Source organism: Planococcus citri, chromosome 1 (genome assembly GCF_950023065.1).
Source record: "Planococcus citri chromosome 1, ihPlaCitr1.1, whole genome shotgun sequence".
Taxonomy (NCBI): Eukaryota; Metazoa; Arthropoda; class Insecta; order Hemiptera; family Pseudococcidae; genus Planococcus; species Planococcus citri.
Genome location: NC_088677.1, coordinates 17399814 through 17421886, shown reverse-complemented (window position 1 = coordinate 17421886; position 22073 = coordinate 17399814). Strand labels below are relative to the sequence as shown.

The window sequence follows — 22073 nt, the reverse complement described above, 5'->3', positions numbered from 1 at the left end:
AATAATGCAACTCGATCTAATTAATCAAACGGGTGTAAAAATGCTGCTGGAAGAGCACGTACCGTATTTATTTACATATCACCCTGTTTAGTACCTTCCTATTAAATTGACCGAGAAAAAAAAGACAACTTTGAAGCGCAATAGTAGATATCATAGGTACCTACCTCCTCTATACCTAAATAATCAGGTCAGCAGGTCGATTTCGAGTTTTCCGGTATAGTAAGTATAGAGAGATGGAGTTGAGAGGAAATTTACACGCACAGTCTACTTTCATAGGAGCGACGCTGGCTTCTGGCTTGCATGGTTTAGTGTGATTGTACGTTGAACGCTTTCAAGTTCATTGATATTATGCTCGTCGAGGCTAAATTAGTGAATGGTTGTGTACGAGTATCGTAATATCGTAATTTGATTCGTAAAATTTGGTAAGTACCTGATAATTATATATTTTTATTTATTTAATTATTTTTATATGTACCTACCTATTTTTACCTACGTAATTTTTTTTTCAATTTTTCTGGCATTTTTGAATTTTGAGAAATAGTTGGCCAGCAAACGACGTCGTCGGTTTCAGTGATCCAGCTTACCTGAAATTTTATCAAAGCTTGGTGTTGGTTTTTTTAATAGAATTAACTTATCACCTGGAGAAAATTTCTTATAGCGTTAAAATTATGGAGAAAAAAATTATGGCGTTAAAATACGATGTATTTATTCGCGTACAGAAATTATTCATTTTCGCGAGCTAACCTGAGATTTTTTTATCAGTTTTGTAGCCGTTTGGAGTGCGAATCGAGGTGAAAAAATATGGACGACCCGAAAACTATAGAAACGTATTTCCGAGCAAAATCGATATTTATTACTGGAGCCACAGGATTCGTCGGTAAAATACTTATCGAGAAGCTACTACGTTCGTTCGATGAAATAGAAACCATCTACGTTTTGATTAGGAAAAAGGATAAAGAAACGCCGACCAAGAGATTGCAAAAGCTCATAGATTGCTCGGTAAATATGATTTTTTTTTTTACAAACTTTTCTATTCTCTATCGAGTATATTGTCATATCTGGATATATGTACCATCTCAATTTTGATAATGAATCAGTAGAGCTTTCTAAGCGGTGTGAGTTGAACTGTTATGAAGTGGTATTGTAAACAAATCGAGTAGAAATGAATTTATTTTAGAACCTCATCACGAGCTGGATTTTTTTTCCAAAAAAAAAAAAAGGATTTCTAGGATAGCACATCTCAAAATTTAGAGCTGTTCATTTGCAAAACTACAAGTCCCATAAGGGTCCAGAGGTTTCCAAATTTTTATTTTTAGCACATGTCGCCATAAAAAAAATTGAAAAATGTGTTTAAATGAATAGAATAGTAATTCTCAGGATATTTCAAGCGTCAAAAAGTAAAGTCATTGGGCCCATAGGGTATTTTTGGGTATCAAATTTTTCGAAAAATTGACACCAAAATGGACGAAAAATATAATTGGGCAGCAAGAACTTTGAAAATGATGTTCTCTAGTCACAAGTATAGAGTTTCTTACGAGTTTGGCATGATTTCGAGTTTGCATATTCCAAAAGATAGGATTTTTTGGGGTCCAAATTCACAAAACTAAGGGTCCCATAAGGGGTCAAAAGGACCCAAATTTTGATTTTGGTCAATTCCACCAATAAAAAAGTGAAAACATGTGTTTGAAACAGTAAAATAACGATTCCCAGGTCATAAGTGTCAAAAAGTCATAGAACCCATGGGGTATTTTTCAGCCCCCAAATTTCCGAAAAATTGGCCAAAAATGGGTAAAAAATGCGATTGGGCTGCTACAACTTTGGGAATTATTTTTTCTATGTCACAAGTTGAGTTTCTTGGGATTTGGGCACAATTTTGCATCAACGCATCCGAAAGGGTGTTTTTTGGGCCCAAATTTTTCAAAAAATGAATTACTCGAATTGAATTGAAAAATTCAACTGGGCAGCTACAATTCTGAAAATGGTATTTTATTGTCACAAGTCGAATTTCTTGGGATTTGAGGCGATTTTGAATCTGCGATTCCAAAAGAGAATTTTTTTGGGTCCATCATTTTCAAAAAATTGCTAAGAAATTGAAAAAAACGATCGAGGATGCTGCAATTCTGGGATTATTCGAATTTCTTGGGGGTTTGAGCGCGATTTTGAATCTACTTATCTGAAAAGGTATTTTTTTGGGCTTAAAATTTTCTAAAAATTGTCCAAAAAAAGGTCGAAAAATGCGAATTAGCTACTAAAATTCTTGGAATCGTCTGAAACTCGAGTTTTGACTAGAAAGGACTATTCCCAAAGTTGCAGCTACCCAATTACATTTTTTGACCATTTTTTGACCATTTTTCGAATAGCTGGGGTCCAAAAAAAAACCTCAAGGGCCTTAAAAAAATCAAAATTTCGAGACTTGTGGACCCTCGTGAGACATGTAGATTTGCGATTCAGCAACTATAAATTTTTTGGTAGGCTACTCTAAAGAGAAGGGGGGGGGGGGGTCGTCTTAAACTTCAAAAAAAATCGAATCAAATTGGTCACCATGCACTCTCGTGAGGGTCTTATACTATTAGCGACTCCAGCACATTAGTAATTTTTACCCATTTTTTAATCTCAATTCTGAGATTTATACCCAATCAATTCGACACTTTCTCACTTCAGCGATTTTAACGCCTTTTTCTATCTCTCTTCGTTAAAAATTCATCATTTATAAACCCTCTTCTTCTGTACAGTGTTGAGTTGAGTGTACACAAACAAGCCTACTTTTCCTTCATCGTGTACCATACCATAATTATCAACACGACGACAAAATGTCACGCTATATGGTACTCTCGAGTCTTGAATAATTTATTCGATAATCGGTAGGTAGCTCAAAAGGTACTTATGGTAGGTACGCTTTATAGGGCACTTTTTTTTTCTCTCAATCTCCTTCGTCTCAACACATTAAATTAACTCAAATCTAATGTAACATTATACTCGTCCACCATCCGTTAAATTAGCTACGTGCTTACTTTGATAGTAGGTATTTAGCTATAGTTTCGACGTGTTACCAGCACAGAGGCAGATACATCTACTCTCGTCTTTGGTCATTTTTTTTCTTCTTCATTCTATTCACAATGTATCTAAGTTTTGATATACATTATACGGTATTTCGGCTCTCTAGTTCAATTACAGTATCAAATACCGAGAGCGAGAGCGAGAAGTGGATCCATTACTTTTGTGTTTGATTATCGCGGGTTCGTAATCATTAATTGTTAAAGTGGAAAGACGTGAGATGACTTAAATACTCGTATAGTCCGGAAATTTCATTTCGTTGTCTTTGTATGTATTTGGGTTTTTTTCCTCTTACATTTCGTTTCTTTTTAAATCTCGTATATTGCTCGTGTCAATCCTCCGAATACATATACCTATTGAAAAATAGCCCGTTAAATGAGAAATTTTTCTCTTAATCGAATTCTTCCGACCGAGGCCAAGTCGCCAGTTTATTCGAGAATAACGTCAAGTTGGCAATCTGAGAGCATTTTGTGTCTTGTATATTTATTGGAGATTCTAGACTGTTTTTTTTTTCGAAAGATGTGACAAGAGGGATGCTGAAAAATTCTAAAAAATGATGTCGAAGAAACGTGATGATTTTTTAAAATCTAGATAGGTGCATCAAAACATGAAAAATGACATTTTTCATTTTTGAAATGAAAATTTTATGGAACCCTTTAGAGGTGGAAAATTTTCCAATCTGATATAAGATTGATTCTTTTCAAAATTGAAAAATTGGATTTTTGAAAAAAAACCGAAGTGTGGATTTTTGGGGATAAAATACAGAGCATCTGTACTGATAAGGAAAAAATTTGAGGAACAGGTACAACTTCGGTTTAAATTGATTTTTTTGCCCCATGTAACCGAAATTTCAGCTACACAGATCGACTCGATGATTTTCACCTGTTATTGAATTAATTATTTCTGAAGATGAAAAATTGCCAATCTCAATGCAAATTTAATATTTTTGACAAATGATCTCGCTTTTGCCAAAATTTACAAAAAAAAAAAAAAAAAAAAATACATACCTACCAAAAAACATCATATTTTTTTCCAAAGTTGAAAGTATTGCTTTCTTGCCAGAAATCTCAACTTATTACTAAAAAGAGTTAAAAAAAAGTCTCACTTTTTCGACACAAATAAAATGCCAAAATTTTTGTTTTTTTTTGAAATTGCCAAAGTCTTGCTTATTGCCAAGAATTGATACAACTTCTCGTCTTTTCAGCAAAATGTCTTAAAAATTTCACTAAAGTAAGTAATGTTTTCAAAAAATTCTCCAAAACTCTCCGTTATTTACAAAAACAAAAAATGTGTTTTTTCGAAAATTAAAATTTTTATAAATTTTTATCACATCAAAACAGCTAAAAAAAAAAAAACATACCAAAAAGCATCATATTTTTTTCCAAAGTTGAAGTATTCTTTTCATCCAAAAACTTCCAAAAATTATAACTTTTAGTTAAAAAGTTAAGAAAAGGCTCATTTTTGCGACAAAAAATCCAAAAAAGTATCATCCTCCCAAAAAAATGTCAAAATTTCTGCTTTGTGTTGAAATTGCTAGTCTTGCTTATTGCGATTGCGAAGAATTGATACAACTTCCCATATTTTCAGCAAAATTGCTAGAAAATTTCACATAAGAAGTGTTTTTTAAAAATCATCTAAAACTCTCCGTCATTTACGAAAACAAAAAATTGCAAAAAGTCTCGTTCCTTCAAAAATCAACATTCACATGAATTTTCATTTCATCAAAATTTCTGAAAATTGTCGCCTTTCTTGCAAAAAAAAAAAACAAAACAAAACAAAAAACGAAAAAAAGCATCATATTTTTTCTCAAAATTGAAGTATTGCTTTTTTACTAAAAACTTACAAAAATTGCCAAAAAATCTCAATTTTTTACTGAAAATTTAAAACATTTTTTCGACAAATATTGCATGAAAGTGCCCACCTCCCACGCTGAAATTGCCAAAGTCTTGCTTATTGCCAAAAATTGAAACAAATTTTCACCTTTTCAGCAAAATTGCTGATAAAATGTTAAATCATGTTTTTGAAAAATTATCCAAAAGTCCAAAAGTCTCGTTTTCTACCAAAACAAAAAAATCGCAACAAACTTTGCTTTTCCAAAAATTAACATTCACATGAATTTTAATTTTACCAAAATTGTTGAAAATTGCCGGTTTTTTGTAGCCAATTCCAAAATATCTAATTTTTTCCAAAAATACCTAATTGTCTAAAAATCGATTTTTTTAAATTTTTTATTTAACAAGGTTTATTACAATCTTAAGGAGGCCTTAAATAAGTAATATTTCTGACTTTAAACAAAAAAGTTACATGACATGTGCAGGGTTCTCTCCAGTGAGAGTATACTCTGCTATTTTATAAAGTATCTCTCCAGTGAGAGTACTCTATTTATTTTTTATAATATCTATGACTAAGTCGTGAGGTTTTAACTGATGGATGTTTCTTTGCTTTGATCTTGTTTTGTGTGTTTTCAACTTGAGAAATTCTTTTATCCATTTTTTTTAAGCAGTTCCCAAATGTCTTTTAAGCTCGCCTGCTCTTCTAGTTCCACTGGTTCATCCGATTCATCCGTGTTATTCTTTGGAAGGTTTCTTTTGACTATTTTGGCTTGTTCAGGTTTCTGAGTTGTTATCTGCTCCTGGCTTTGAGTGGTCCTTTGCTTGACACGATCAATTACTGTCGTCTTTGGTTTAGATATAGCAGCAATTTTTGCTTGATATACTGGACACCCTCTCCAGTTGGCTGTATGATCACCATCACAATTAGCACACTTGGCTGGGTCTTCTTTCTTCTTTCTACATTGCTTTGTTTCATGGTCTAATCCACACTTAACACATTTGGGTTTCCTTGCACAGTATGTTCTGGTATGACCAACCTGCTGGCAGTTTTTACCTTGAGGTAGCTCCCTCTTTTTTGCTGGAGGTTCTACCTTCACTTTAGTGTGCAACAAGAACCCCATTTCATAAATGGTCTTGTTGTTTTCTTTTAGGCTGAGAGATATACATAAAAGAGTGGTAATGCCACCTTATATGATTTCTTACTCACAATTTCTCCAGACACATCTTTTTTCACCTCTGTTTTTTTTAATAATTACATTGGTGACATTAACAGTGTTGGCCATAACGATATTTTTTTTCGTTCCGTTATTTCGTTACGTTACAAACTTGATATTTTTTTAGTTACGTTTTTCGTTATGGTATTTTGTAACGAAAAAATTGCTGTAACAGTATTTTTCGTTACACCGGTATTTACATTTTTTCGTTACATTATTTTCGTTATTTCCGTTACAATTTTTTCGTTACAGAAGTGTTTCTTCATCTTATATTTTGATGTAAAATGCATTTATGGCGGAAAAAATGTGACAAAAATAACGAAAATAACGTTACAAGAAGGTTCAAATACCAGTGTAACGAAAAATATAGCGTTACAGCACTCAAAATCAGACAAAATGAAAACACTGAAAACTAATTTTTTTGACTTCACTTCAAATTTTCATAGTTGCAGCTAAAATTACTCACAAATCAGCGTTTTTTTAAGGGTTTCTTTTGTAATTTGTAACTAAAAAAATAACAAAAAAGGTAACAAAATTTTTCCGTTTTTCGTTACGTTACTTTCAGAAAAATATCGTTACATTACGTTTCAGTTACACAACATCACATGATCAAAATAACGTTTTCGTTACAGTTCCGTTACCTGTAACGGAAAAAATTTAGTTATTTTCGTTTTTTGGTTACAGTTACCATTATGGTACGCCAACACTGCGTTAATGGCATCATGCTCGATTTTAATCAATTCTAATTTGATATCCTCGGCTGAAGTGGAGGGGTGCAGCCCTCTTATAACTACCTGATAGGGTCTATCTTGTTTCAACACTTTCAACTGATATGTATGGTGCCCAATTCCATACATTTTGTGACTTATCGGATTCTTCCTTATAGCCTCCAGTGCCCTATACACTGCTCTAAAGCTTTGCTCATTTGAGCATGCTATTTTAACATCTCCATTAGAGAGGGTTTGCATTGTAGGGGTTTCACACTCTTCCATGCTTTCCAGCATTGCAGTAAATTCAGTAATATTTTTAACTCCACTTACGTAAATAGGTGGAATACATTTCTTTTTGAGTTTTTCTCTGTAAGTTTCTTTTGACTGGATAGATTTAATGCTGTCTATTGTCATATTGCTATGATTTTCCTCTGACTCGTCTATTGATGATGTTTGTTCGCTGAGATGGTTTTCATCCTCTTTTGACTTGGCTTGATAGTGAGCTAATACTTCTCGTAAGTGGTTTATTTGCCTCCGCTGTTCTTCTAACTGTTTTTGTTGAAGTTTATTTTCGATGGCTTGGTATAAAAACCTTGTAAGTCCAGATTTTTTTCGAAAATGCTTTTTTTGTGGTTTCTTTAGTAAAAAACAACGAGGAATCCAAATTTAAAAACCTCGTAAGTCTAAAACGCATCCTAGCGCTCTAATCGGCGAAAATCCAACATTAAAAAACACGTAAGTCCGACTTACGAGGTAAGTACATGAATTTCATCGATTGTAAATTTGAAAACCTCGTAAGTCCTTGTTAAAAACCACGTAAGTCGTACGTAAGTACGATGAAAATCTCGTATGTCGTCTCCAGAAACCTCGTATGTCCTTCCAAAGCCCTTTAATCAACTAATTATATTTTATCAACCTATAAAATATCATCAGGCCATAGCATTAAGACCTCTAAAACATAATAATGCAATCTAAAACTGCAAATAACGAAATATGAATGTTTTAAACGTTTTTTGTGTTCTCCTGAAAAATTTAGGATTTTGGACTTACGTGGTATTTATACCAAGCCATCGTTTTGTTTCACAATGTCACTGTACATAGCTGATTGCCATCGTTCATACCCATCATAGTTCACATTCACTATTTACATTCCCAACACGCAGTATTTTAATTGTTTACAAATAAAAACACTCGAATAGGTAAATTGTAAATCGTTTCTTATGCATATGTGCTGCCATGAACACAGCAAAATACGTGCATCACAATACTACATACAAGTATAACCTCCGCGAACTCCTGATCTTCTTTGACAAAAATTTCGAAAAAGTAGATACCTCTTATAGTATTTTGCCAAAAACTCATCCAAAAATGATTGCTTTTGCCAAAAAAAATCTTAAAAATTCCCACTTTTTGAAATATTAACAAAAATTTTTGCTCTATCAAAATGGCGATAAATTGTCGTGTTTTTGAAGAAACTTCCAAAAATGTCTTATTTATTCCCAAAAAGTATTCAAAAAAGTTTGCTTTTTGAAAAAAGTTGTGAAAAAGTATCATCTCCCCTCCCAATAATGAAGTAGGTACCTACCTACACGTTTTCCAAAAATCATTCGGAAGTCTCACTATTTTGCTAGAAATTTCTAAAAAGCCAATCGTTTTGCTAAAATTATCAATGTCTTGCTTTTTGCCAAAACTTGACATTTTTGCCAGAAATTATAAAAATCTCACTTTTTTGCCAAAAATTGTCAAAAATTCTCGCTTTTTTACTAAAAAGTTGCAAAATAGGTAGCTCAACTTTTCTAAATCAAAAACCAGTATATTTCAATTTCAGATGTTCTGATGGGTTTGAAGATTTTTTCCCACATTGAAATGCTTTTCCTCACATTTTTGTCACTTTTTTGATTACTTTTTCGAGATGTTTTGGTTACCAAAGTAACTTTCTGCCAGAAAAAATTGATGAAGATCCCTCTAATTTTGTAGCTGCCAGCAATTTACTCCAAATTACGTACATGTTTTCAAACCCCAAACTATCTCCTTGGACCATTACCTACATGCGGAAAAAATCACTCCAACGGAATATTTAGTCGCCGGACGATAATTTATGAAAATTATCAGAGCAAACATAAACATCGAACAGTTATACTGGTCACATAAATTACATTTAAATGAGCGAGGAATTTTACTTAGCGAAACAGGTTGCAAAATTTCATAAAAACATTGACCTAGAGAAACAAACGTGGCAAATTTTTGGCCTTTTTTTTCTATCTTTGTACTTCGTCTATGGTTACGGAGAAGACGACGAATTTCGCACCGTGTTGGTCTACGTAGTACGTACCTGTAGACTCGTTAAAATTCATCGGTCAATTTCTCGTACCATGAGCAGAGAAAACACTGACCTAGACATAGAATCAATGCCACGAACACCTCTTACCAACTCTCGCTTGCAAATACTCGTACAGTCGTACTCGTGGTACGCGACGAACGAGTTTTATTTTCATTCATAACATAAATATCTCCACATCTCTTTCTTTCTCTCTACCATATTAATATTATGGAAGTGTGTACACGTCGTCGTCGTCTCATCGTTTTCTTCTCAAAGTACCTACATCGTACTTATACGGTACCTACCTATAATTTTATGAAAAACGATAAACCAAGTCCATCGCAGCCCACCACGATAGGTATACCGCTTGAATCCAGAATTTACCAGATCTAGGTCAGGCGAATGGTCGAACGTTTCACTGGAAACGCGTGTATACTGGTTCGGTTTCGGTTCCTTCACCGCTACTACCTATCCATTAAATTGAATTTAATTCATCGTTGTTGTTGTTTTTTGTTTTTTTTCGGTAGCTATTCAATATCCTGAAGACGGAGAGACCGCAAACGTTACAGAAGTTGAAAGTAATACCGGGAGATATAACTGAGGCTAAATTAGGCATCAGCGAATCGGATATGATCTTGTTAAGGAATAAAGTTAACGTCGTGTTTCATGCCGCAGCCACCGTTAGATTTGACGAAGATTTGAAAATAGCAATAGAGATCAATCTACTCGGTACACAGAAAGTAGTCGAATTTTGTAAACAATTGGAAAATTTAGAGGTAAGTTGATGTTTTTCGCTTATTATTGGTACCTACATATATGATCAAGTGATCGAATCAGAATATTATACGTGGTATCCTTTGCGAATGTTTCAGGCTCTCGTTCATGTATCCACAGCGTATAGCAATTGTAATCGTAGCGAAGTTGAAGAAAAAATATACCCTGTTCCGTATACCGTCGATAAAATAGTTCAGTCTACGTATTGGATGAACGAAGAACTGATAGCCGAACATACTGCTCAGTAAGTACCTACATAGGTGTATGTAGGATGGATTCCCTCCCCCCTCCCCCCAAAAAAGTTGACGGGTTTTGACCAAATTCAGCATAGATCTTCATTGTGAGTTGAAAGTACTCAAAAATATTTTTAGCTCAGGAAGTGCCCCTGGTAAGGAAAAATGGGTTCTCAAAGAGGAGACATTTTCAAAAAAATTGTAATTTTTTCCCTCCTGACGCTGCTCAACTTGTTTTAGGAAAAACATCCCAGTCTTAAATGAATGTATTTGAGATTCTGTGTCAATCTATGCTATTGACGTCATCGAAGACCACTTTTAGGGTTCTTCTGAGCGATTAAAAATTTGCAAATCGCTTATTTTTGGATAAAAATTCGTATTTTGAAAATTTTTTCTTGGCAAATATTTCGCATTAATTACGCCAAAATATTGAAAAATATCATTTCTAAAACTGGGAAAATATTTTGGAACGCAGTAGTACCAATTTTTAGGCCATTGCTGCAAATTTAAAAAAAAAGAGAAAAATAGTAATTTTTTTGAGTTGGTAATAATGACAAAAAAATTGGCACCACTGCGTTCCGAAATATTTTTCCAGTTTCAGGAATGATATCTTTCAATATTTTGGCGTAATTGATGCGAAATATTTGCCAGGAAAAAATTTTCAAAACACGAATTTATTCAAAAATAAGCGATTTGGAAATTTTCAATCACTGAGTAGAGCCCTAAAAATGGTCTTGGATTTTGACGGCAACAGCATAGATCGACGCAGAATCTCAAATACTTTCATTTGGGACAGGACTAGTTTTACCAAAACAGGTTGGGTAGCGACAGGAGCGAAAATAAACCACGATTTATTCGAAATTCCCCCCCCCTTTGAGGACATATTTCTCCCCTCCTAGAACAACTTTTTAGAGCTGAAATTTTTTAAAATTAGCTGAAATTTTTTAAAATTAACTTTCAACTCAAAAAGAAGGTCTCTGCTGAATTTGGTCAAAATTCAATCATTTTTTTTTTTGAGGGAACCTCTCGAGGTGTCCATCTAAGTATGATTTAAACAAAATTATCATTTTTGAAAAGAGCACGATCTGAAATTCCTCATCACCAAAATTTTAGCTGTCTGAGTTGGTTTTTTGGTTTTTAGTATCCTACTTAAATTTTTTGAAAATTCGAATTTGACTTCATAATCTAGGCGGGTTGCCTAAGTATTTTTCTTTCTGAAAAAATGAATAGGTAGGTACCTATCCATTAATTTATTCAGTAAAAATGATGAAAATGAGTCCAGAAGCTAATTATCAACCCCTGAGTCTAAAACTTCGCATTTTCAAGCCATTCTGGAGGTCCTATAGCACATTTTTTGATTTTTTCAGAATTTTGAAATTGCTCCAGAATTGTTCAGAACTGTGAAATTAGGATTTAGATTTTTTCAGTCTAGAAACAGCGATTCCCGTAAATTTGAAAAATTTTCTTCCAAACAAGAAATTTTTTATTTTTTTATTTTTTTAAAAATCCTAGTCAAAAAATTACACTTGAGGTGTCGTTCTGGAAGTCAGTCAAAATGTTGATAAGATTATGATCTGAAACCCTCAGGACCATTATTTCAGCTGTTGGAGTTGGTTTTTTGATTTTTGGAAAATTTTTGAAAATCCAAATTTGACTCTAGAATTTAGGCGAAATAATGCTGGGGGGGGGGGGGGGTAATAAATATTTATTCGGTAAAAATGACGAAAATTAGTTCTGAAGCTAATATCAATCCCAGCAAAGTCCAAAATTTCGTACTTTTGAACCATTCTGGAGACCCTAGCTCGTTTTTCGATTTCTCCAGAATTTTGAAATGGCTTCAGAATTGCTAAGAACTGTGGATTTTGGATTCAGAGGATTGTTTTTAGTCCAAAAACAACGATTTCCACAAATTTTTAATAAAATTTGCAAACCAGAAATTTTTGATTTTTTTGGTTTTTTTTTTCTGTACAAATTCTGATCAAAAAATCACACTTGAGGTGTCTTCCTGGAAGTCGGTCCAAATGTTGATAAGATTATGGTCTAAAATCCACGAAACTAAAATTTCAGCTTTCCAAGTTGGGTTTTTGATTATTGGCGAATTTTTAAAAATCCAAATTTGACAAAAATTTAAACGATTTTTTTTTAGATACCTAACTACTTAGTGAAATATATTTTTAGTAAAAATGATGAAAATTAGCCCTGAAGCTAATATCTACTCACGAATCTGAAATTTCGAACTTTTGTGTCATTCTAGAGCCCCCAGTGCAATTTTCGATTTCTCTAGAATTTTGAAATGGTTCCAGAATTGCTAACAATTGTGAAATTTGGATTCAGATGATTTTTTTTCGGTTTTATTGAAAAAGCGATTTCTGCGAATTTTAATCGTTTTTTTGTGAACTAGAAATTTTTGATTTTTTTTACTTGTAAAAATTCTTGTCAAAAAATCTCACTGAGGTGTTCAGATAAATCTCTATAAAATCGTTAAACAAGTCGAGTTTAATCTACAACTCGATTTTTAGTTGTCCAAGCTAAATTTCCATAGGTACCTTTTAGAGAAATATTTGTAACTCTCGGAAAGTCTAAAATCGCGCTGGAGGCTCCAGAATGGCCCCAAATGGTGAAATACTGAGTACCTAAGGGATTTGATTTTAGTGCAGAAACGGATATTCGTTCAAATTTTAAAAAATTACTTGGGAATAAGAAATTTTTTATTTTTTTACTTTTTTATTCATTGTAAAAATTTTGGTCAAAAACCCGCAACTGAGGTTAAGCATTTCAAGTAGATACAGATAAGCTACAAGTCGATTTTCAACTGCCCAAAAGTCAATTTCTACTCCTTTTGGTGGATTTTCAAAATTCTGGAGGAATCGAAAATCGCGCTGAAGGCTCCAGAATGATTCGAAATTGTAAAATTTGAATTCAGGGGATGTTGCTTTTAGTGCAGAAACAGCGATTCGTTCGAATTTCAAAAGTTTTTCTTTGCTGACGGGAAATTTTTGATTTTTTTTGCTTTTTTTCTTGTAAAAATTTTGGTCAAAAAATACACCATGAGGTGTGTCCGGTAGGAAATGGGTTTGATCTGGTCGAGTATAATGCCACAATTCGATCTTTAGCTTCTCAAGTTAATTTCCACCCCTTCTGGAGAAATTGAAAATCATGCTAGATCAGGCTCCAGAATGGCATCAAAAGAGTGAAATTCGGATTCAAAGGGTTTATTTCAGTTTCAGAACTTTTCATCATTTTGTCTGTTCAAGTTTTTTTTTTTTTTTTTTTTTTTTTCAAAAAAGCACAAGTCTTTTGAATTAGTCAAATTTTGATTCTAAAAAATTCGCCACAAATCGAAAAATTAACTTGGTTAGCTGAAATTTTTAGTTATGAAGATTAAGATTTCAGACCACTCTCTTTCTAAAAACTGCGGTCCCGTCCAAATCGATTGCCTATAGATACTTTGAAAGGCTCCCCCTGTCAGTTTCCTTATTCCATCTCATAATAGGTATGTAGATCACGTAAAGTACTCTTGATTATCTCCTGCAGGATTATAGGCAGTTGGCCAAACACCTACACTTTCACAAAAGCATTAGCAGAACACGTAGTATCCGAAGTCAGCTCCGAATTCCCTGTTTCAATAGTCCGTCCATCGATCAGTAAGTACACTTGAAAAAAATAAATAAAAATAGAATAAAAATTTAAAAAAATCGAAGTAAATCACTCGAGCTAACCTAACTTAACTTTTTTCCCGCAGTCTTATCCACGGTCACGGATCCGGTACCAGGCTGGATAGAAAGCTGGAACGGTCCGACTGGAATCGTCAGCGCTGCCAGTAAAGGTGTATATAATAGTTTCTTCTGCCATCGATGGGCTGTTGTAGATATGATCCCCGCCGATATCGTTGTAAATGTATTGATCTGCGCTGCCTGGGCCACAGCTACCAAAAAGTAAGCCATTACCGGCTTCATCATCATCTTTCTTATCTGATCAATTATTAATGAATTTCATCTCTCGTGTGATGCAGATCGAAGGATACCACCATTTACAATTGTTGTACAGGTGCTCAAAATCCTCTGAAATGGGGCGACTTTATATCACAGTGTTTAGTCCACGTGAGAAGAAATCCATCCGAGAGAGTCTTCTGGTATCCGAAAGCTCACGCGTATTCGAATCGTTTCCTGTATAATTTGGGTTGCTTCTTCAGACACGTTTTTCCAGCTTATCTCATGGATTCCATGAGCTTGTTTCTTAAAAGTAAAATGTAAGTAGGATTTTTTTAATTCGATTTATTTGTATTTTTTGTAGGTTGCTTATTCTTCGTGACAAGCTTTAACGTTGATAGGTTTACATAAACCGGATTTTGCAGGCGATCAACCTGTTGAAATGTTGATATTTTTTTTTCTTTTTGCAAACAAGATCAAAATCTGTTGAAATTTGTTTTTCAAAGTTTTGAAATATCATAAATAATTTTATTCGAAAATTCTGCTCAAAAATTGACAAAATCTTTAACTTGTCAAGAAAAATACTCAATAAAATTTTGTTCAACTTGAGAAAAAAGATGAAAAAATAACTTTACAAAAATTCAGCATTTTCAGTTTTTTTTTTTTAAATTTGAAAAATACTTCTAAATAACTCTTTACTGTTGACAGAAAATTAGTCCCGATACAGAAACGCTTATCGAAAGCTTCCAAAGCTGTTGAGTATTTCACAACCAGAGAATGGCATTTCAAGAACGAAAATTTCATTAAATTAAATAAAGCGCTTACTCCGGAAGACAGAAAGAGGTTCTGTTTCGATGTACGTACCATCGAATGGTCTTCGTATTTAGAAAATTACGTACTCGGCATTCGCAAACATATTTTCGGAGAGTCGGATTGCACCATACCAAAAGCCCGACAGATGCTGATATGGTAATTTTTCATCATAATAATCTTTTTCTCAATTTATTTTTATAAAATTCTCATTTTTATCACAATCTGACTTCAATTTAAATTTCAATGATCTCGTTTCAGGTACAAATGGGCCCATCGAGTTACCAGATTCGCATTGGTCATTTTCATATTGAAAATTGGTATCGGTAAAAACGCAGCTAATTTTATTCTGGACGTTGTCAATAAATGTTTACTATTACGCGAAGAACTCGTTTACTAAAAGAAGACAGAATGAAAAACCACGACCGAAGAGAAAAGAAAATGATACATTGTTTTATAGTAAAATTACTCCCATGTATAAATTTTTTAATTCTCAAACAAATGTGACCTAACGGTACAAAGAATGAAAAAAAAAAAAAAATCCAAGTGTTATTATATATATGTAATTGTATTAGTATTTGTTTTAAATTTATTGTTTTCTCTCTTCTTTTTTTTGTTCGGATGTAAAAAGTTTTCTAATTGATTTTAATATAATTATGAGAAAATTTATATAAATATTTTTTTCATTCATTTTATGAGACGAAGGTTGGTAAACCTGTGCATTCTAGAAAACAATAAGGTTCAGGAAAATTGCATGAAAACAAATTCAGTCAACTGATATTATTTCTTGGTCAGAATTTGAAAAGTTGAAGAAAGTCAGTCGACTTTTAGAGAACACGTTGACTATTAATTGACATTTTTTCAGTGCCAACAAGGAACTGGAAGCTGTTTCAGTTTGATGAAAGCCTTAAGTAACTCAATTCACGACTAATAATTTTTTTTATCAAAAAATCAGGATATATTTTTTTATCAAAAAGTAAAATTTACATTGAAATAACAATTGATTTTTAATTTTAAAAAAAGATTTAAAACAATTAGATAAAATTTTAATTTAAAAAAATTATAAAATAATTAAATTTTTATTTTTTAAATATTTTTATATAATAAATATATTTAAAAAAAGTTATTTTTGAGCAGTTTTTAAAAATTTTTATCACCCTTGTTTTTCATTCAAGAAAATAAAAACAATACTTGATATTTTTTAGCCACCCTTCTTATTTTTTTTCCAATTTTCAATTTTCCAAAAAATCTAGTAACAGGTGGTTTTTGGCTTATTCGAGGCTGCCGAGTCCGAATCTGAGGTTCATTTTGGGCGTTGGGTGCTGCTTCATCGAAAATGAACTCGTATTTAGCAGAAGGAAGCGTTATGTTGAAAATATGATACTGGAAATAAATTCGCCATGCCGAAAAACCTCACAATCCGAAATTTCAATTCGATTTTTGTGATTGTTTGAATGATTTCATATGCACTAAGATTCAAGATGATTATTTTTTAATACTGTGGAGAAAAGAATTATTGCATCTTTCTACTTCAGTGTTCTGATGCTACTATCCATGAGCTCTTAATGTATGTATGTACATTTCTTTATACTTACGGTACTGTACTTACTATTAGCTACCTACATTATTACTTACCTAGCTGTTGAATGTTTTGCCTGTTGATGAAACTGAAGGCTCTGAACATTATTCTGCTTCTGTGACTGATACGACTTCATTCTCGAAGTTGCAAGTCCATAATTTTTTGCACCCCTTCCCCACTTCAAACATCCAAAAAGAATTGATTTCCTCCTTATCTGTTTAAAACGTCATCTTTTTGTTTCAAAATTGCCAAACCAAAACTTCTGTTTTTTTTACTTCGGTAACTTGCTTATAAGGTTCTGTTTTTTTTTTGGTTTTGAAAAATTTGTTCAAGTCAACAAAGTGTCAATTTTTGAGAAAAACGCCAAAAAATGTCAATTTTGGGAAAAGTTGACAAAAAGCGTCAATTCTCTGCAAAATAGTCTGGAAATGTCAATTTTTGAAACAAGGTAAAATTGTCATCTTCCAGAATTTTTAAACAGATCTGTTCTTGCCAAATCCTGCTTTTGGCAAAAATGTCAAAAAATTCTCGTTTCTTTGTCAAATTCAAAATTGTCAGATTGTTCCTTTTTGGTGAGTTGACAAAAAGTTGTGAAGTTTTTTCGTCAATTGCTGAGAAAGTGTTTTTTTTAACCGCCAAAACATCCAAAAATCATCCATTTGCCTTGCCCGCCTAATACAAAGTTTGCAAAACAGAAGTTCTGTTTTTTACAAAATTACTTGATTTTTTTGTTGTCAAATTTCATATTTTATTTCCCCATATTCTTTAATTTTTTTTACTTTTTTAAGATAATTTTTCCTGCTGTTTGATTTTCATCGTATCATTTACAGTTTTTTTGAAATCTATTACTTACATGAAAAGAATTTTGAAAATATTGTTCCAGTTAGTGAGCTTCTCCCACTGGACCAATTTCGCTCAATTTTGTTTTAAAATATTCCTCATCTTGCGTAGATATGTTATGAAACATTCAGAAATACCTAAAAATTTTTTAGTTTGAGTCCAAAAAATAAAAATTGCATTATTTTGAACAATCTTGACAATGAGCTTTCATTTCTCGGCCGAATATTTCTTATTTGTTAAGCATTTCCCTTATCTGAAATCTCATATCCGAAATGTTAAAATCCAAAAGTTCAAAATCTGAAATTTGAAAATCTCAAAGCTCAAAATCTAAAAATCCAAAAGTTCAAAATCTGAAATCTCAAAATCTCAAATTTCAAAATATCAAATCTCAAAATCAGAACTCTCAAAATCTGATATCTCATCATCCAAAATGTCTAAATCCAAAAGTCCCAAATTTGAAAAAAAATCCCAAAATCTGAAATCTCAAAACCTGAAATCTAAAAATCTGAAATCTCAAAATCCAAAAGTTCAAAATCTGAAATCTCAGGATCTCAAAATCTAAAATCTCAAAAACCAAAATCTCAAAATCTGAAATTTGAAAATCTCGAATCTCAAAGATCAAAATCTGATATCTCATAATCCAAAATGTCAAAATCTGAAAATCTCAAAGCACAAAATCTGAAATCTCAGAATTTCAAAATCTAAAATCTCAAAAACCAAAATCTCAAAGTCTGAAATTTGAAAATCTCGAATCTCAAAGATCAAAATCTGATATCTCATAATCCAAAATGTCAAAATTTGAAAATCTCAAAGCTCAAAATCTCCAAATCTGATATCTCAATAATCCAAAATCTCAAAATCGGAACTTTCAAAATCTGGTATCTCATGATCCAAAATGTCAAAATCCAAAAGTCCCAAATTTTTGAAAATCTCAAAATCCAAAAGCTCAAAATCAGAGATCTTCTCACAGAGATCTTCTCAGAACCTGAAATCTAATAATGTCAAATCTCAAAATCCAAAATCTCAAAATCTGAAATTTGAAAATCTCAAAGATCAAAATCTGATATCTCATAATCAGAAATGTCAGAATCTGAAATCTGAAAATCTCAAAGCTCAAAATCTCAAAGCTCAAAATCTGAAATCTCAAAATCACCTATTTCAAAATCTGATATCTCACAAACCGAAATCTGAAAATCGAAAAATTGGAACTCTCAAAATATGATATCTCATGATCCAAAATGTCAAAATCTCAAAATCTGAAATCTCGAAACCTGAAATCCGAAAATCTCAAATCTCAAATCTCAAAATCCAAATCCAAAAGCTCAAAGTCTGAAATCTTAGAATCTCAAAATCTCAAAATCTAAAATCTCAAAAACCAAAATCTCAAAATCTGAAATTTGATAATCTCAAATCTTAAAGATCAAAATCCGATATTTCAAAATCTGAAATCTGAAAATCTCAAATTTCAAAATTTCAGATCTCAAAATCGGAACTCTCAAAATCTGATATCTCGATCATGATCCAAAATGTCAAAATCCAAAAGTCTCAAATTTGAAAATCTCAAAATCTCAAATCTCAATATCTCAAATCTCATAATCTGAAATCTCAATATCTAAAATCTCAAAAACCAAAATGTCAAAATCTGAAGTTTGAAAATCTTATATCTCATAATCCAAAATGTCAAAATCTGAAAATTTTATTTAAAATTTCTTGGTACCTGTTCGTCTCCCTGTTTCAACAAAATCACCGAAAATTAACTGCAGGATTAGAAATTTTGTTTATAGGGACTTCAGGATCAGGATATGCTCTTTAGATCTTACTTAGTTTATTCGTTCAAATTAGCGAATTTGTCCATTCATTCATAAGGTTTCGTTATAAAATTTGACGAATTATGGATTATGGAATATTTGGAAAAACGAGCATAAAAAAAACAAATCGAGATTATTTTTCAATTTTTTTGTAAATATGTTTCAAAAATTGCAATTTGATGTATTTTTTTTTTCAAAATTTTGGCATAAGTACTCGAGTTGAAAATGTCTAATTTCGATCATTATTAGCATTTATACGAACCTCTCGACTCCATTTTTCTTCTTATTACAGACGTTCTGGAACTTTCAGGACAAAATCATCATCTCCAGGAGTTTCATATGCATCTCCAAGAAAAGAACCAGTTCTTTTCGAGAACCGGAACCGGTGATTGCTTCATCAAGAACAGGTGATTTATTTTTGAAAAATTATTGTATTTTCTCAAAAATTACGAATCAAGGCTGCTTAATTTGGACGTCATTTTTGTGCTCAGTGATCTTCGAAAAATTCAACTTTTGAAAAATAATATTTTTTTGGCTCAATTATGAGTCAAACAATGAACGATTTCCGGTTGAAGGAAGCGCTAAATAGAGCATTTTTTGGTTTTTTCTATTTCCAAAAAAATGTAGTAAAATGTGTTTTTTAATTAATTTGGGGTCGCCGAGTCTTCGAGACATTCTTTCTCTTTCGGGTATAAAATGTTTCGGATCATTTTCACTCGCATTAATTTTAACCTTCAAAACAGACAATCGAAAATACCTGGACAACTATTCGTCATCCAAAAATCATTATCACGCTTGATTTCCGTATCATTAAACGCGCAATAAAATAACATTGGTAGGTAAATATAAAATTAATCAGATTAAACGAATTGGAAAAAATAAATAATAATACCTAATAAACAGACACTTTAACAATACCACCCACGCCTAAGGCTATCAAAAAAATAAGGTTCCTTATCGATCGATCATCTGAGGTGTGTGGAACTGGTTTCATAATTTGTCATCGATTGTACACAATGGTAGCCTAGCTAGTAGCTACTGTTTAGTACTGTTTACTGTTCTTGTTCAAGTACCTAATACATTTTTATGGTTTTTCATAATATCTATTTTTAATTTCACGCTTCCTATCCAATTAATTTTTTTCCTCACCTGTATAGAAGATAAATTCTTCACTACAATTTATCTGTTTTGGGAAAATGACTTCATACAGAAAATAATTTCTTTATGACGATATCAACCAGCAACAAACACGTCGTCATCAACTTGCTTACGCCATAATCGACCACCTCGGGATCTAAATCAACTAGCTGAATATTTTTCCCCTCACACATAAAATATGGAAGATTCCACCTTACGTATTAAAAAAAAAAAAAAAAAAAACTCGAACCACGCTACACAAAACTTTGTAAAAACGATGACGTCTTGGATCCTACCTTATCTAGATACTCGAATAAATAGTGATTTAAAATCGATTCGACTTGTAGATGAAAAAAAAACCAACCTGCGAAGGTTACACTAAAAATTTTTCAACCATCTTTCTCTTCATTTAGCCACATATATTATTGTAACCTAGAAGAGGAAACGAGTTTTACGAGTTGCTGGGATTTTAATTTTATAAAAATGTAATCGGTTTTTTCATACGATTTTTTTTTTACGAGTTTGAATTAATCTTGGAATTGTATCTACTCGTATATTATTTTTCTTCACTTACGTTATACAGCGAAAGAGTAGAGACGTCATAAATATAGTATATAATACGACCACACGAGTACAAATGAATGGTTTAATTAGCTCAGAGAAGAAAAATAACATCTTATTACGTATAAAATATCTACTCATATAAGTACGTAGTATGTAGTACGTATTTTTAAGGTAGGTAATACTCTAGATCCCTTCACCGCGAAATACATACAAAAAAAATAACAATTAAGTAGAAAATAATGTTGTTGGTTTTTCTTTTGTTTTTTTTCTTCTTACTTATTAGAAGAAACAAAAAACGAAAAGAAAATATATACAAGATTAATAAAGTCTGTTCACAGAACGTACTAAAATATATCATAGATATATGGGACCAAAATTACCAGTATTTCGACGAGTTACTGAGCATCCAATATACAAAACAATGGACGCTCCTCGTCTACTAAACCGGTAACAATAAAAATGGCGAAGCTATACTTATAGCTTCGCTCGAAACTTAAACGATAAAACTTACACGAATACGTTTATAATTAATATAAACCTTGGACGATATAAAAAAAAAAGAGGTTTACGTATCTCTATATAAGACGTACGAACGTATTTGAAAATTACCTTTCGAAATAACGTCGCAGTGTAAATAATTAGCTTAAGAATTAATTAACTTATTATATTTGCCTATTTAATCGGCATACACTGATTTTGTAAAAGTTTATAAAACTTTTACAATTTAAATATAGGTAATTAAATTATGGTTTGAAAAAAAATAAAATAAAAAATGGTACAATGGTAAAAAAAAAAAAATTAAAAATGTTGTTTTTATAAATTATAAGGCGTACAAAATTGGTACACTAGCCTTTGAGATCTTTCGGTTTTCTTCATGATACCTTTTTTATAATACTGTCTTATAGATCTAGATAATTTATCGTAGTTCATAGCAGGTCTGTTTTTTCGTTTACCCCACAGACGAGCAACTCTGACTGAATCTTCGATCTTGAATACGCCTTTGTTACGATCTAGCCATCGTATACAAGAACCGTGCGTTTGTGGAGACGATAGAAGTTCTTTTAGAAACTGCCATAAATGGATATGAGAGCCACTGCCTCTGGATACTTTCATACCTGGTTGAATGGTTTGGTTGAACGATTGAGTCGCATCGGTCATCTCTTCGTCTTCTTCGTCATCTTCTGTAAAATAAAAAAAATAAAAATTTAAAATTCAATCGTTTAATTTATGAAATGATAATAATTTTTATTTTATTTTTTAATTTAATTT

At 32.2% G+C, this 22073-nt stretch overlaps 2 protein-coding genes across 3 annotated transcripts in view; one reads left to right on the top strand and one right to left on the bottom strand.

Annotated features, from left to right (window-relative positions):
• Window positions 1–222: 222 nt before the first annotated feature.
• Window positions 223–15551, top strand: LOC135849447 (putative fatty acyl-CoA reductase CG5065). Of its 2 annotated transcripts, none has more exons than XM_065369908.1 (9): window positions 223–412; window positions 763–999; window positions 9658–9906; window positions 10003–10148; window positions 13672–13781; window positions 13880–14072; window positions 14150–14386; window positions 14775–15035; window positions 15138–15551. In XM_065369908.1, exons 2-9 carry the CDS (start codon window positions 802–804, stop codon window positions 15274–15276), a joined length of 1533 nt encoding a protein of 510 aa, XP_065225980.1. In that variant the 5' UTR covers window positions 223–412; window positions 763–801; the 3' UTR covers window positions 15277–15551. The 2 variants fall into 2 exon arrangements, with proteins under 2 accessions (XP_065225980.1, XP_065225972.1); XM_065369900.1 differs by having other exon boundaries at window positions 225–422.
• A 5321-nt stretch (window positions 15552–20872) lies between these two features.
• The window catches only part of Ets98B (DNA-binding protein Ets98B), a 39099-nt gene continuing 37898 nt past the window's right edge, over window positions 20873–22073 (bottom strand). Inside the window, exon 5 of the mRNA XM_065369887.1 lies at window positions 20873–21985. Within this exon, the coding sequence (XP_065225959.1) occupies window positions 21618–21985 (368 nt within the window). The 3' untranslated portion in view covers window positions 20873–21617. The remainder of the gene's footprint in view (window positions 21986–22073) is intronic.

Coding starts and splice junctions, on each gene's coding strand:
- LOC135849447 (XM_065369908.1), top strand. CDS start 802: ATGGACGACCCGAAAACTATAGAAACGTATTTCCGAGCAAAATCGATA. Junction 13,782..13,879: donor AATAGTCCGTCCATCGATCA/GTAAGTACACTT, acceptor TTTTTCCCGCAG/TCTTATCCACGGTCACGGAT. Junction 15,036..15,137: donor GCCCGACAGATGCTGATATG/GTAATTTTTCAT, acceptor ATCTCGTTTCAG/GTACAAATGGGCCCATCGAG.